The sequence below is a fragment of the Puntigrus tetrazona genome, chromosome 2 (assembly GCF_018831695.1).
Source record: "Puntigrus tetrazona isolate hp1 chromosome 2, ASM1883169v1, whole genome shotgun sequence".
In the NCBI taxonomy this organism is placed as follows: domain Eukaryota; kingdom Metazoa; phylum Chordata; class Actinopteri; order Cypriniformes; family Cyprinidae; genus Puntigrus; species Puntigrus tetrazona.
The window spans coordinates 3902691-3917893 of record NC_056700.1 but is presented as its reverse complement, the minus strand read 5'-3'; the positions used below and the strand labels follow the sequence as shown (position 1 = coordinate 3917893).

The 15203-nt window shown below is 37.8% G+C and overlaps 2 protein-coding genes across 3 annotated transcripts; both read left to right on the top strand.

Moving 5' to 3' along the window:
- The first annotated feature begins 205 nt into the window (after nt 1-205).
- higd1a (HIG1 hypoxia inducible domain family, member 1A) lies at nt 206-2254 on the top strand. The gene is made up of 4 exons (XM_043221888.1): nt 206-353; nt 1015-1095; nt 1186-1320; nt 1402-2254. Exons 2-4 carry the CDS (start codon nt 1020-1022, stop codon nt 1488-1490), a joined length of 300 nt encoding a protein of 99 aa, XP_043077823.1. The 5' UTR covers nt 206-353; nt 1015-1019; the 3' UTR covers nt 1491-2254.
- Nucleotides 2255-5515: 3261 nt separating this feature from the next.
- ccdc13 (coiled-coil domain containing 13) lies at nt 5516-14440 on the top strand. Of its 2 annotated transcripts, XM_043256971.1 has the most exons (15): nt 5516-5658; nt 5998-6178; nt 6439-6587; nt 7076-7218; nt 7310-7390; nt 7488-7601; nt 7688-7792; nt 8601-8762; nt 8838-9014; nt 9661-9867; nt 9943-10034; nt 10654-10794; nt 11562-11713; nt 11864-11969; nt 12666-14440. In XM_043256971.1, the coding sequence occupies exons 2-15, from the start codon at nt 6000-6002 to the stop codon at nt 12820-12822; spliced, it is 1965 nt and encodes a 654-aa protein (XP_043112906.1). In that variant the 5' UTR covers nt 5516-5658; nt 5998-5999; the 3' UTR covers nt 12823-14440. The 2 variants fall into 2 exon arrangements, with proteins under 2 accessions (XP_043112906.1, XP_043112898.1); XM_043256963.1 differs by lacking the exon at nt 5516-5658 and having other exon boundaries at nt 5970-6178.
- Nucleotides 14441-15203: the final 763 nt, after the last annotated feature.

Below are 15203 nucleotides of genomic sequence, written 5' to 3'. Positions count from 1 at the left end.
TCACGCCCCCTCATTGAAAAGGAAGTCGTTTCTTCAAAATAAAATTTCAGATTAAAATGTATTTCCTACTCACGTGCAAATAATCACATTGCTGTTGTTTATTTTTATATTGTAAGCGATAGTTATAATTTCTATAAGTTCCTATCCCGAAAAAGATTTGCTCAAACAGCTACGCTGAGACGCTCGTCTTTTAAAAGACTTTTATTTTGTAAAAACGGATAGCTACGTCACGTTGACGCATGACATATTACATCACTCTGTTCCCGTGCACGCTGACGGTCACGCGTACTTCCTCTCAGCCGGCGAAAAGAGACAGCTTTACACCAGCGTGCGGCTCAAAACTTCCGAAACAGGTCTGGTATACGCTTAATGTGATGTCTGGTTGTTTTGTTAGTCTAATCAAATATTATATTCTAATTACGAAGAGCGACAGTGTTTTTGCGCGCTTTTAGAGACCAATTGAACTGCTAACTCTTGAGGAAATGCATCTTTTAATTGATGGCTGACAGTAAGACGCAAATCAAAAGGCTGACATTGCTGTTTATGTTTTATTAGATATGTACAGCAAATTTATAAGTAAGAGCTGTGTGAAATCAATCATTAAATGACCCGTGTGCATCGTTTGACCTTCATATAACATGTCATTAGTATCACTTTAGCTCAACTGATTGATTTCCTTTATCTTTTCCTTGATGGATTATGTGATATATCATTAACCTCTACTTGTTTCGGCACACAATCGTGATTCTAACCTTCTAAAATTATAATAATGAAAAAAGCCCGTCAAAATCAATAACTTTCGTACCTGTAATAACTTAATGCTTCACTAATTTATTGACTGTTTTGCTAAACCAGCTCATTTTAGGCCATCTATTGATTATTTGACAGTAGCGGCACAAAATATGTGTGACAGAGAATGTATTAGTTATGCTAATCTAGTGTAAAAAGTTTCAGAGAATAGCACGGTGGTGATTAATTTATGACACCTAACCTTTATTCAATCTTGCCTTCCAGCCGAGATGACCGCCGTGGAGTACGAAGACAATGAATCCAAGTTTATCAGAAAAGCCAAAGAGAATCCGTTTGTCCCCGCAGGTAAACATCTATAACCTCAAAATCTCATCGCAGCGTTTGTTAAATGCGTGTTGCACGGGCGGTTTCATCTTGCCGCAATGTCTTTTCAAGGGATGGCTGGCTTCTTTGCCATTGTGGCGTACAGACTGTTTAAGCTGAAGAACAGAGGAGACACGAAGATGTCGGTCCACCTGATTCACATGCGTGTCGCCGCGCAGGGCTTTGTGGTGGGAGCCATGACTTTAGGTGAGCTGCTTTCCTTCACGTAGGCATTCGTTCCCAGACACTTGGTGTTTAACGCCATGTTTTGACTTTTTTTGTTCGCAGGGGTGATCTATTCGATGTACACGGAGTATTTTCTCAAACCTCGAGAAGCGCAGAAGGCATTAGAGCAGAAGGCGCTGGAAAAAAAGTGAAGAGAGCTGCTGCGTTTGATTCCTGCTGTATCCTTAATATAAGGTGTCCCCTTGTATTTATTGCTAACATAATTAGGATTTTTTTAAAAATAATTTTTAATAAACCTCTGTTAAAGAGGTTAGTGTTTTCATGTGTTGTCGGGCATGTTTAAGAAACGCTGTACAGTATGTGATCGAATTGTAGCTGCTTTGCTGCCGCCAACTACTATTTATTTATCATATCAGTAACAAACTGATGAAAACAACCTAAAGCGTTTTTCTTTTGGTTTTTGAAAATATTCATACGCGTGTAATTTGGACAAAAAGCTGCTGCTCTGGTTTCCAGACCTTCGCTCCTTCTAAAGAGAGATTAATCTCATACCGTTTATGTCAGAAAGAAATTCCAGAACAAACGTAACAAACATTTTACATCGTGGGGACTTGACCGCTGCTAAATGATTAATGGTACTGGTTCAGATGCAGCGCTGTCGAACAGGATATTCAGGAGTTGAAGCAACTTTTAAGTCTTTTTTTTGTTAAGTTGGCGCGAGTGTCATGAGGAATGAGAGGAGCTCGTTCTTTTGTAGATTTATCAATCGATTGTGTTGCCGTGTGAGGTAATTATTGCACCTTTTTTCATATTTAAAAAAAAAACAACACACAAATTGTACTTTCAGAGCGATATATATATATATATATATATATATATTTTGAGGATCTCACTGTGTTTATCTTTGCCTATAAAAACCATTGTAATGCCAATAAACACTTCTGGTTATTTCACACTCATGTTTTACTGTGGTGTTTTTGCAGCTAGTATACTGTTATATCATAAACTGTATGTACAGTATGTCAGTTTTCTGTATGCATAGGATTCTTATGACCTATAATTGAGTATACAAAACGATTCTTTTAGCTTTAGATGCATGCATTCAGCAGACGTACGGTTGAATGCTGTCTATCAGAAGATGCTTTCAGAGATGTTGAAGTGTTGAGATTTTCCCACAGTGGTTATCCATCGTCAGGTGATCAGGACACGGTCAAGTTCATCTTGTGCTCCAGCTGGCCAGGTTTTATGATCGTGACTTAACCTGGCCCTTTAGGAGTGATTTACTGTATGTGATTGAAATATTTAATGACTGCAGCCCTTTCATGAATGTTGGCTTTGTGAAGTTCTCTGTCGTAATGTAAGGTTAATCGGCTAATCAGGCTTCTGTTACTGGCTTTTTACGTTTAACAGGTCACCCATTTTAACCAAAACTTGTGCTAAACTTCTACTTCACTCATATAAAACCTAGACATAAGCAACAGACATATAAATGAATTACAATCCAAATATAAAAAAAATAATAGATTTTGTAATTTTTTATTTTTATTTTATTAATAATAAATAATAATACAAATAAAATAAAAAATAATAAAAACATTTTTTATAAATGCACTATTATTATTATGATTTTAAATCCAATGCATGCAATCCTGTATGGACAAATTATAGGGAAAAGAATAAATGGAAACAATATATATATATATATATATATATATATATATATATATATATATATATATATATAATAGACTGAGAAGTCTTTGCATAAGTTTGAACGGCACGCAATGTTCTTACAGACATTACCTAATGGTGTTATTTAGATTTCATCATGGTTTATATGAGCTATAGAAACAGCTGTCACACCCAGCAGCCGCAGCCAGTCGTTTCCTGCTATCTGCATTTATTACATTTAACTGGTGACTAAGACTCTTGGCAGAAAAGCCTGTCGCCAGTGACTGATACACATCTGTGAAGACCCCAGAGACTCAGTTAAAGGAGAGCGCCGCCTGCTGGACGGTAGCTTTCTACATCTCTTCATAGATGATGCTGCCCGGTCCGGAGGTCTTCAGTCCCGCTCCTTGGGACACGCTGCTCGGCACGCTTTGCACGTCTCTCTTATCTGACACACGGTTCATGGAGCTCTTTGCTAATGAACGTCATTTCAAGATATTGTGGACTTGCGGGTCTTTCTTTGGTACCGCTGAGATACAGAGTAAGCACTTTTCCAGGATCTGAGACCGATTTAGAAATAACAAAGATGATCAAAAAGCCGTTTTATTTAAAGAGCTAATATTCTTTGGGAACCAAAAAGAAATCCCTGAAGAACATTTTAGTGAACGGTTCTTAAAAGAACCATTCATTGTTAGCGCGAACATTTTTTTTTAATCGTGAGGGCATTTTTTTGAGGAACGGAAGCAGGTTCTTCATCAAAGCCGATAAAGAAGTTTCTCTGTTGAGGATTGAAGCGCATCCGTTCCTCAAAGAGACGGTGACAGGTGATGTGGAGGACATGAGCATCTCATGAGTAATTCAGTCATATCTCTGTGAAAGATGATGTGAGTATCAAAGGTACTTTCAGTACAGAGTTTATTGGTTTGCATATCTCTGATAACCAGTTTAACCCAGAATCATCTAGTAAGCAACCACAGATGTGAACAGTGCGTTATTTTTCAGGCCCCTTTAACCGTTATTATTATTATTATTATGAAAACTACAGGCTTTTTTATGTTCATTCATCATTTTATAGCCAGAAAATGGAAAACAGCACAGATAGCTATTAATCACAATCAAGATTCATGAAATACTGCATAAGAAACAATGCAAAGCCTTATAAATCACACAGAATTAGTTTGTTTTTTTGTCCTAAAAATACACTGATTTTTATACTGTACAAACACCAACATCTATGGAGAGTCCTATCAAAAAAACCCATAAAAGCTGCTTTTATCATGTTACGGGGACCGAATGACCCTGCAAGGACCATAACACCAGTAGAATTTGACCCTTTGACCTTGTGGCGATTGTTTTTAGGTCCCCATGAGGAAACAAGCTGATAAAAATTAAGTTTTTAGAAAATCAAAATGGCAAAAAAATTCTGTAAGAGGAGTAGGGCGACAGAAAATACACTTTGTACTCTACAAACCGTTAGAGTACCTATAGTGAATGTCCAGAAAACATTGAAAACACAATGTGTGTGTGTGTGTGTGTGTGTGTGTGTGTGTGTGTGTGTGTGCGTTCACTTATGTGTTGCTTCTTCACAGGACTGGATGGGTGTTCTTCACCCGTGACTGATTTATAAAAGATGAAGGAACAGAAAAGGGTCTGCAGTGCCTAAAGAGGGAGCTCTGCTCATGATTCCTGTTGAATTTCTGTGTTTTTTGTTGTTCTGCTGCTGGCTGGTTGAGAATGCTGGTTTCCTCTTATGTGCAACCTATTTTCTTTGTATATACTGTATATTTAGGCATTTGTTGACAACAAAAAGATGTATTGTCTTTCAAAAAGCACTGGAACAATTGTTTCGTTTTAATACACACACACACACACACACACACACACACACACACACATATTGGGTTTTCATGTTTTATGGGCGTAAGGTTTCTTTTTACTGTACAGACTGTATGTGTTTTTGTTGTACACCAACCCTGCACCTAAACCTACCTCTTACAGGAAACAACTGGCAATTTTAGATTGTCAAAAAATGAAATCCTGCGTGTTTCATATAAGTTATATAACCTAAAAAATGTCCCCATAAGGTGATAAATACCAGGTGCGCACACATATTAATACATACGTATTAAGCTCTCACTATTGTACATATGCTTGTGTTACTTTCCTATCGTTATGAATTATCTGTAACACGTAACTTATTATTTTACTACCAATAATACAGTCTAGTCGTCAAATGTCCGGTGACTTCCAGCTGGTCATCAGACGCACTTCCTGCACGTGCAGAAAGTACAAAAGGTACAAAAGCTGTGACTGGGAAGGTACTCTTTTTTTAAAAAGCTAAAACTAAACACTATGTTTCCCCCAGGGGCGCATTTTAGTACATATTATTAACACAAATGTGCATATTAGTACCTAAAAGGTACATCGTTTGAAGATCGCCCCACTGACAGCTTTTGTACCTTTTTTTTTTTTTTTTTTTTTTTTTTTTTTTACCTCCGAGAGCGTGGCAACGCGTTTCCACGGAGACGGCTGTGTTTACAAATGGACCGGAAACCGCTAGCGAAACCTTTAGCGTCTATTAAATCACGGACTGTGCTCGCTTAGCTTTATTTTTATGAAATTATATCCTTAACCATGTCAATCCCAATTCCCGTTCTTAACTAAGTTGGTCGAAATCTTTGTCGTCAGGTAAGGTTTTGTTCAGGTTTGAAACGGTCCTCTCTAGTTTGTACATTACAATAATAAGGTTAACCGTTTATTTGTTTGCATTGCTCTCACATTACACATATATGCGTTATAGGAGCAATAATTGTGTTTTATTATTAAATATAAAAATATAATACAACAAAAAGTGCTTTAAAAAGAAGCCTGCAAACGAGCTGAAGCAGGTGTAACGCGCTCTCAGTACCCGGATGTTTCTTTCTTTGAAGCGCGTCTGGACAGCTCTCGACTATAACTGCATTAGTTTGCATAAACCAGCTCTCATGCCATTTGTCATCATGAGTAAGGCTGTCTCTGATCTCTCAGTGATGGATGGTGACAGTGATGAAATAAAGGAGCAGCTGAGGCTTCAGTTTCAAGCTCTTCAAGAGCAACAAGTGCAGCGCATCCAGAGAAGACTGGAGATGAAAAAGACGGACTCAAACGGTCTGGACAATATAAACTTCACAGAAGAGAATGATGACACGATGGATCAATTCAACGCAAGGTGACACATGAAACATAAGTTCACGGATATAATTATTAGGGTCATTATGAGAGCAACATCCCTTTCAGGACAACAACACAGTCCATCCTGCCAGAAATGAGACCATTATTCATCGTTAATTTAGCAGTCTGCATTGAGTTTTTCTTCTTTATTTTTTACATATTTTTACGTATATAACTATTTAACACACACAAACATGCACACATATTTAACACGTGTTCATTCAGTATGCACTGTGTATTACTGAAAATCTAATTTAGAGTGACGCAGAATGAAAACGAACGGCTTCAAGATCATGTGAGGGAGCTGAGAGATGAGAACGGCAGACTCCATAAACTTCTGAGCGAGAAAGACTTTGAGATAAAACACCTGAAGAAGAAGAGAGAGGAGGAAAGGCTGGCTTTAGCAGGTAAAGAGCGCACCTTTTCTATTGAGCATGATATAGCGCTGCAAAAGGGTTGCAACTTTTCGGTAACACTTTATTTTTTCATAATTACACCTATTAGTTGCTTATTAGTATGCATATTACTAGAATATTATCCATTTATTATTGCTAATTAAGCACATATTAATGCCTTATTCTACACGACCCTTTTCTACACCCCTAATCCGACTCGATATCTAAACTTAACTACCTTACTAACTATTAATAAACAGCAAATTAAGAATTTATTGAGGAAAATGTCAACAAGAGTTACCTGTTCTAAAGTATAGCTAGTTGTCTTTTAAAAACATTGTAAACATTGGTATATAACGAAATGTATTTTGAAAGATGCTTCTTGTCATGCCACTTTAATTCAGTATCATTCATACGTTAAGTGCAGTGCACAAATGTTTTTTTTTAATATCTGTCTGGTACATAACGAGTGTGTGTGTGTGTGTGTTGTCGTTGTGAAGGTACTGCTGGTTTGGCAGGAGATGCAGCAGCAACCAAAATAGTTGAACTGTCAAAAAGGAATCGAGAATTAGCCGCGGAAATAGAACGAGAGAAGACCAAAACTAAACAAGCAAACAATCGAGTCAGAGAACTGGAGAAAGAGGTAAAGATAAAACCGAATCGTTAGCTGCTTTGATCCCAGATGTGTTTTTTTGGTCAGTGATTTTTCATGTATATCATTGCTCTTTTATTAGCTTCAGGCCACTTTGCTGCTTAATCCTGGCAAGAAGACAACCAAAAAGCAGGATTCAAAGACTGCGAACGACCATCTTGAAGTAACGTAGTGTTATAACACGCCGCTCATCATCTGCTGCGTGAATAGACGGCTCTAACTGTTCTGAATGACATTATTCTCAATGCGTTTTTGCGCAGAACAGCCCGGTAGTAAAATCCCTGCAGGAGAAATTATCTACCGCCCAGCTCAAAATGACTGAATACCGCAACCAGATCCAGGCCTTTAAACAGGAGCTAAAAATAGCTCACAAGGTTTGTTCGTGTCATTTTTATGAATCGGTTTCGGTTAACATAATATTTAATCATGTGATGATGATTTAGCGAAGCTGTTTTGTCAGGTGTTGAGCTGTGAGGTGGGTGAGGACGTCAGTATTCAGCAGATACTGTGTAACCCGGGAGGCTGGAGAGGCCGTTCTCAGCATATCCTCGCCCTTCAGAACAGAGTGAGTCTTCAAGACCTAGCCAGAGCCTGTTGGTGTGACTGATTATTCACTCGTTCGTTATACACGTTCATCGGCTTTTACACTATTTCAGTTCTGAGTTTTACAGCTTCTTTACCTTTAATTCCAAAAAAGTCCAAATATTCTCATGTCAAATAATCCCGTATTTGCTAAATGTTTACTCGAATTGCGTCTTGAGTTTAAATATCAAGTTGCAATTTTTATTGTGATTCAGAATTTATATTATTATAATTCAGACTTTGTCTGAGAAAAAAAGTCAGACTTAAAGAATTTTGACATACAAACCCAACAAATGTGCGTGTGCATATATAAGTCACTGCAACTTTTTTATCTCTATATTCACTTTTTTCTTGCAATTATAAATTAAAATTGTACAATTCTGACATTTTTTGAAATGAAAAAAAAATGGTGCTTTATAATAATGATAATTATATATATATATATATATATATATATATATATATATATATATATATATATATATATATATATATATTTTTTTTTTTTTTTATTAAAAATAGAAAATCTCAGAGAAAAAAAGTTTCTAAAAATTCTTTATCCACTAATCATAAACTCACTGGACAGAATTAAAAGTTACTTTTATAGCTTGTTTCTGCTATAAAACTATTTAAAAAAGATCATTGTGAATTTTCTGAGTTTCTGAGTCACAGTTTTTTGATTCCATGGCAAAAACAGGCTTGAAAAAATCTCATTATTGCAGTTTGCTCTCTTGTACTCATAGCATTCATCATAGGTCACTTGCCAGTGCTAAACATTTTCTACACTGAAGGTGCGGGACCTGGAACAGCAGCTGAGCCAGTCCTTTCACAGGAAGCAGCTCTGTGACCTTGGCCTGGAGGAGATTACGGAAACGGGAGGCTTGCTGAAGACTCAAGACAGAAACCTCAGCCACATCCGTCACATAGAGAGGGAGCGCAAGGAGACTCTGGAGGTTGTGCATGTCGTTAAACGCCTTAATGGATCATCTGACATAACATTTGACATTTCAATAATGATGTCTTTGCAGAAGCTCACAGTGGATTATGAAGTTCTTCTTGAGGAGCACTCAGACATGAAGAAGAAACTGGAAGCCTCTAAATCCAGGAACAAAGTGCTGAGTACAGAAATCAAAGCCCTGAAGAGTCAGATCAGCACTCTGCTGGATAAAGGCAAACACGACGATGAGCTGGTCGATGCCTTACTGGTGACAGATTCTTATATTAGTGTGATTGTTTATGTTATAATATTACACACACACATATACAACACATATGACGTAGAGGTTCTAGATTAAACAGTTTGATACATAAATATAAATGTAAATAAATATTTCCGTAGAATAAATAACATGTAAACATCAAAAATGTGTACAGTATGAGCTGAATTTTAGCAACACGTTTGATTAGGGAGCACATACACTATTAACAATATTTTTAGTAAGGTAGTTGTTATGGTAGTAGGTAATGGGTACGGTTAAGGGATCCAGAATATGGTAAGGCAGAATTAATCAATATATGCTTTATAAGTACTAATAAACAGCCTATATGCTGGTAACACACATCATGCTATTAAGAGTCTAGTTAATAGTGTCCCCTATTCTAAACTACAATCACGTTTTTCATGAAATCTAATGTAAGACAATGAACAGACATTATTGCCAATTGTAATATCCTGTAGATATTCTTGTAAATAATAATAAACAAACAAGGATAGGAAAGAGCTTAAATTTCCAAATAGACGAATGACCTCTGACCCCCTCCTCCAAAACAAGCAGGTGATATTGAATGTTGATTTGGCAGGCGATATTAAATATTTGAGCAGGGCTGATCTCTGACTCGCTCCTCTGACAGAAGCAGCAGGCGAAGTGGCAGGCCATGCTTGGGCATCTAAGCCAGAAAGGCTCTCAGCGTGAGGAGGCTCAGCAGGGCCTGGAGAGACATCTCCACAGCGAGGCCCAGCAGCACGCCTCGCTCATCCAGCAGCTCAAAGCCATGGTCTCAGAGAAGGAGAACAAGGTCAAAGAGCTGGAGCAGGAGATCCAGCATCTCGGCCTCATGGTATGCCACGTCCCGTCACATCATCGGCAGCGCTTTCTTTCTCCTGCTGATGATGATTGTGTGTGTTTGGAGCAGAAGCAGTTTGAGTGGAAGAGTCAAACTAACACCAGGCCTTTGACGTCACTTGAGAAGAGCAGGGAGTCTAACCTTCTCAGTCGACAACAAATGTAACTCTGATTTTCTGACCAAACATTTTACACACAGACACACACACAGCCCAGAGGTGCATTTGAGTAAATGTAATTAATTACTGTACTTGAGTATCTTTTTTTAAGGTACTCTGTAGCCAAAGATATTAGCCTTTTTGTGTTTCTTCTTCTTTTAATGGTGATACCCATTCCATATTTGCAGTCGAGGAATGCCCGACTTTTTTGCTGCTCTCAACTCTTTCTCCACACTGCTTTCAATCCCATAATGCCACATTCCCAAGTGAAATACTTAAGACTTTGGTCTCACACTCAAACGCCGGAGGGCCACAGCTCTGCAGAGTTTAGCTCCAACCAGCCTCAAATCACACCTGCGACAAAGTTCCTGAAGACCTTGATTAGCTGGATCAGGTGTGTTTGATTAGGATTGGAGCTAAACTACACAGAGCTGTGGCCCTCCAGGGATTGAGTTTGAGACCAATGGCTTAAGTCTTTTTTTTATTGATTGCTATAGTGTAGTGGAGTATTATTTTCACGTACTCTTTACACCTATGACACACACACACACTTCCTACAGTCTGCAGTATCTCCTGCTATCTAATACAACGGTGTGAGGAAAGGCACTGTTATGTTATTTCAGAGACGCACAAGCAGCCTGTGCAGAGTGTGCTGTTAAACTCCCAGCGCTCCAGGCTCAGTGTGCCGAGTATAAGGCTCTTTATCAAGCTGCCAGTGTGGAGAGAGACAGACTGCTGGAGCTGACCAAAGTACAGCAAACCAGGTAGGACACGATCAATAAGTATGTTATGAATAACTTTCCTCAGAACATCCTCATTTGGAAATATATATACATAAGCGTATGGTTTCCCTTTGAATGATTTTAAAATCACCCACTGTTACTAATACGATTTTGCTTAGTAGGAAGCAACATTGTGTTATGTTGAAATCATAAACTAAGAGCACATAATGTACCCATCATTTTTTTTTTTAAATGAACGTCTGTTTTTTAAAAGCTTCAACATGACCTATATTAGAGATTTCCAAAATGTTTTGTTAGCCAAACCCCTTAAATATTTACTTAAAGTCCCTTTGAGATTTTACGTTAATATTTCACATTTTCAATGATGTTGGTTAATGGTGACATGACATTTCAAATTATATAAACATTAAATAAGTGTTTTATTTTTACATTGTAGTCTATAGTAATTATTGTTTAATAATATAATACATATTATTTAATATTATAACAACAATAATAATAATAATTAATATGTTATTTGATTATGTATTATGTATTATTATTATTATTATTATTATTATTATTATCATCATCATCATCATCATTATTATCATCTTTTAACATTTAAAATCCTCGAGCTGTATTTTCACAAGAACACACTATTGAATCAAATTAGACAGTTGATTATCTTGATTATTGTGCAGGTTCCTCACAAGCCCCATTTGGGAAACCCTGGCATATGGGCTGAGTAATGACATTGGGTTTATCACGGCAACGGCTGTTTGAAATAGTCTTAATTTATGCTGCAGGGAAGAAGAGGCGAAGCGCCAGTGCGCAGAAGCTGAGCAGAAGCTCAGACAGGAATGGCAGCGTTCAGTCTCACTGGAGCAGCAGCTGGAGAGAGCCAAACTGGACTTAAGGAAAGAAGCGAGTCTGCAAACGCCTAATCGGAGTAGAACAGGTTCTGTGTGGCCTCATGTGGACTGAATTTGAATCATATTTCTCACGTTATAGCAGTGTCACTGAATCCAGTAATACATCGTAAAATCCAAGGTTCACTGTATATTTGATTTCAAACTGAAATCAATTGTATTTTCTTGGCCTGATGTAGGAAGCTCGGGCAGCACTCTGAGTCTCTCTGACAAACAGGAGGGTTCGTCTCCCAGAAGCTCCTCTGATGTCACCCGTGACGCTCAACTTGGTGAACTCAAAGCACGGTACGCCTTTTCTTCCTAAATGTTGTATTGACATGCAACCTTTTAGTACTCAAAAGATCTTTCGACAGCTGTTGGGACGAACAGCTCTGGAATGGTTACAGTTAATTAACATTAACATTAATAACTGACTTCCAGTTGTTTTCTGCACGCTTCATAAACCGTGTTTTAAACTGACAGTCATGTGCATTATTGCAATAGTTCCTTTTTGCGTATCATTCGTGTCTGTATAATAAATACAGTGTTTTGTCTCGAAACTCTAGATAGCGTAATTGATTTATTCGCGCAGCTGACTGGTTTCTTTTTGCATCAATGGCCAGTGCTGCTCAATATTTAATAGCAGTAGCAGCATGCTTCAGCGACCCTCCACGTTCCCCAGCTCCACCTGTATAGATCTGCTATGGGATGACTTCATGTATGTTATATGTTAGCAGCAGTATTTTCTACATGCTCACGGCAGCATGTTGTGGATGTGTTGGGAGTAGAAAGTCTCTGTACTTTCTTTTTCACAGTAGCAGGGGAGTATTAGCTCTATTACTCATTATTAGATCTAATGCACGTACATTATAGTGCTAAACTCTCAGAATGAGCACATGCCAAAACTCTTATACATAATACGAGCAGGTGTAATAGTGATGTTCTTTCAAACGGCCTGCTCCAGTCCAGTAACTAAATGCATTTTTTTTTTTGTCCATACAGGTTGGCACTGCAACTAGAAGAAAACGAAACCTTGAGAACGGCTCTGAAAAATGCCTTGAAGGAAAAGAAAGAAGGCTTGCAATTCTACAAGGACATGCTGGCCCAAGCAAAACAGGAATTTCAGCAGGCCCACAGAAAGCATGAGCAGGGGACTTAGACTGGACTGATGAAGGCTCTTTGCTAACAAACACAGATCCCTGAAGGACAACACTGGCATTAAGGAGACGCTCGCTCGTTTGGTGCTGACACACACACACACACACACACACACAGAGCCCAGTCTCATGAAAATGCATATAAATAGTATGAGTAAAAATTAAAACTCATGGTATTGATAAGCAAACATGGACTTTGGCGTGTATATGACATGGACGTGTTCGGAGTGCATATAATATACAGTCCATTTTTGCGTGCATATACCACAGGTTTTCGTTTTTCTTTTGCATACTATTTATACACATAAGTTTGTGTAGACAGAAACAGATGACTTGTTTCGTGAGTCTGAGCAGCATTGGGAAGACATGACACATGAAGAAGATATGATGCATGTTTCACTTTTTGGGGGAAAGAATAGAATAATAATGAGAAATTTTGTTTATTAACGGTAGGAACATTTTTAGCAACGATGAAGGTAAACCCAGTGTTTTTTCTTCTTCTCTTTTTGGCACTCAAACGTGGAAACAAACTTTCCTGCCTTCTTTTCTGACGCACATTGCTCATTAATATTTGATTTGTGTGTCGTGGTGTGAAACCAAAAATGCCAAGCAAAACCAGAATCGTCAGAATGCGCTCGGTGCCCTGCTCAAGCGATACGTGTGCGATGACCTGACCCCTCGCTTACCGTGTCTCTCCTCTTGTTTACATTTAGCCTATCAGCCGGCGCATTCATGCTGCCATACATGAGTTATTCTCTTTCCTATGTGGCCGGAGGGGGTTTGAGGCTGCTCCACCACGCTTAATTTAAACCTGTGGCTGAAGCAGTGTGCTCCTCTTGAAACAGCACACTATTTCATCTTCCCAGAAGCCTGAGGGACACTGGCAAGCCCAAGGCTGTTACGAGTGCAAGCACCACAAGACCAAAATATCATCCAGGATTGGAAATGATGGAAACGAAGCCTTATTTACAGTGAAGAAATAAAAAGAACTTGTGTTTGAAACGAGATTGCAGATAACAGATGTTCAGCAAGCAAAGGGACGCTTTAGCGGAGCGCTTCAACAAAAAATTAAAAATCTGTCAAAGCATACCTTGTTAAAAATAAGCATGCTTTTATACGGGGATAATATATTTAAAAGAATATGCTCGAGTGGAAGCTGAATGTTTTCAGACACTTGATTGCCTGCTATTTATATTCAATTTATTGTAGTTTATATTTTAAATTTAGGCAGTTAGTTGAAATTGTTTGAAATAGGACACAATATTTATTGCAGAACTGCTTCTGTTGTCTTAGAAATATGTTTAATTGTGTTCTCAAATTCACTGACAATCATTTATGTCAAACTAAAATGTGTTTAATGTCATTTCTATTTTAAAGTTAGATTTCTTGTATTTAAATATTTCAAACTTCACATTTTAAGATATTTTTGTAAACGTAAAATATAAATGTAAATTATTAACTTAAAATGTAATGTAATTTAAATGAGATATCGAATAACGCACTAGAGTTAAATATGGTTTTTATGCTTAATTTAAAACTTAAGTAAAACATTGTCTTGTATAATTTCAAGTACAGTTAAAAAAAAAAAAAAGATCTGAAGTATACTACAAGTGCACATCAAATAAAACCTTTTCAGACCCATAAGACCACTCTTCATCTTCAGCTTCAACTCCAAATGAATTCAAACCTTCTGAAGAGACATAATCGTGTTATATGATGAACAGATTTCATTTATAGGCTTTTATTTAATGATTAATTTAACGCTGATCAACACACAAACATAGAGCTGATCAAACACAGTAAACAAGGAAGCGTAGCTGTGAGATTTGTTCTTATTTTTGATGTGCAAAAGTTTTGTTTGCATGGTCTTTGAATGGGTAAATGATGACAGATACGTCATTTTCGGATGCACTAACCCTTTTACCACTGGAGAAGATTGCAAAGCTGAAGTTGGTTTTCTCAAGTGACCACTAGGCTGACAGCAAATGGTGTCTAATAGTTTCTGTCTGCAAACCAATGGTGCTGTATATCGGCGCCGACAATACTCATTTTTCAATAATATTAAAGCTGGTATAAATAGAATAGCATCCGCCAGGGCATTGACGTTTCTGGAGATTTGAAGTTCACCGCAGCTGTAAAACCCACGATCAGCACTTTCTGCGTCTGGCAAAGCCTTTGTGGTAGTGCCACAAGAATGTCTCCAAATAGCAAGATTTCTATAGGCCTGCGTGTTTTTACATATACAGTTACAATGTTGTAAACATAAAAGCTCTGTTCCAGAATCCAGCAAACTCTTTTTAAGGCATCATTGTGCCCAAATGACGTATTTTCTGTTTTCCTTGCACAAGTCAACAAGATCTTGGGGTGTCGCTAGAACAGCAGA

Coding starts and splice junctions, on each gene's coding strand:
- higd1a (XM_043221888.1), top strand. CDS start 1,020: ATGACCGCCGTGGAGTACGAAGACAATGAATCCAAGTTTATCAGAAAA. Junction 1,096..1,185: donor GAATCCGTTTGTCCCCGCAG/GTAAACATCTAT, acceptor TGTCTTTTCAAG/GGATGGCTGGCTTCTTTGCC. Junction 1,321..1,401: donor GGTGGGAGCCATGACTTTAG/GTGAGCTGCTTT, acceptor TTTTGTTCGCAG/GGGTGATCTATTCGATGTAC.
- ccdc13 (XM_043256963.1), top strand. CDS start 5,970: ATGAGTAAGGCTGTCTCTGATCTCTCAGTGATGGATGGTGACAGTGAT. Junction 7,219..7,309: donor TCAGAGAACTGGAGAAAGAG/GTAAAGATAAAA, acceptor CTCTTTTATTAG/CTTCAGGCCACTTTGCTGCT. Junction 9,868..9,942: donor TCCAGCATCTCGGCCTCATG/GTATGCCACGTC, acceptor TGTTTGGAGCAG/AAGCAGTTTGAGTGGAAGAG.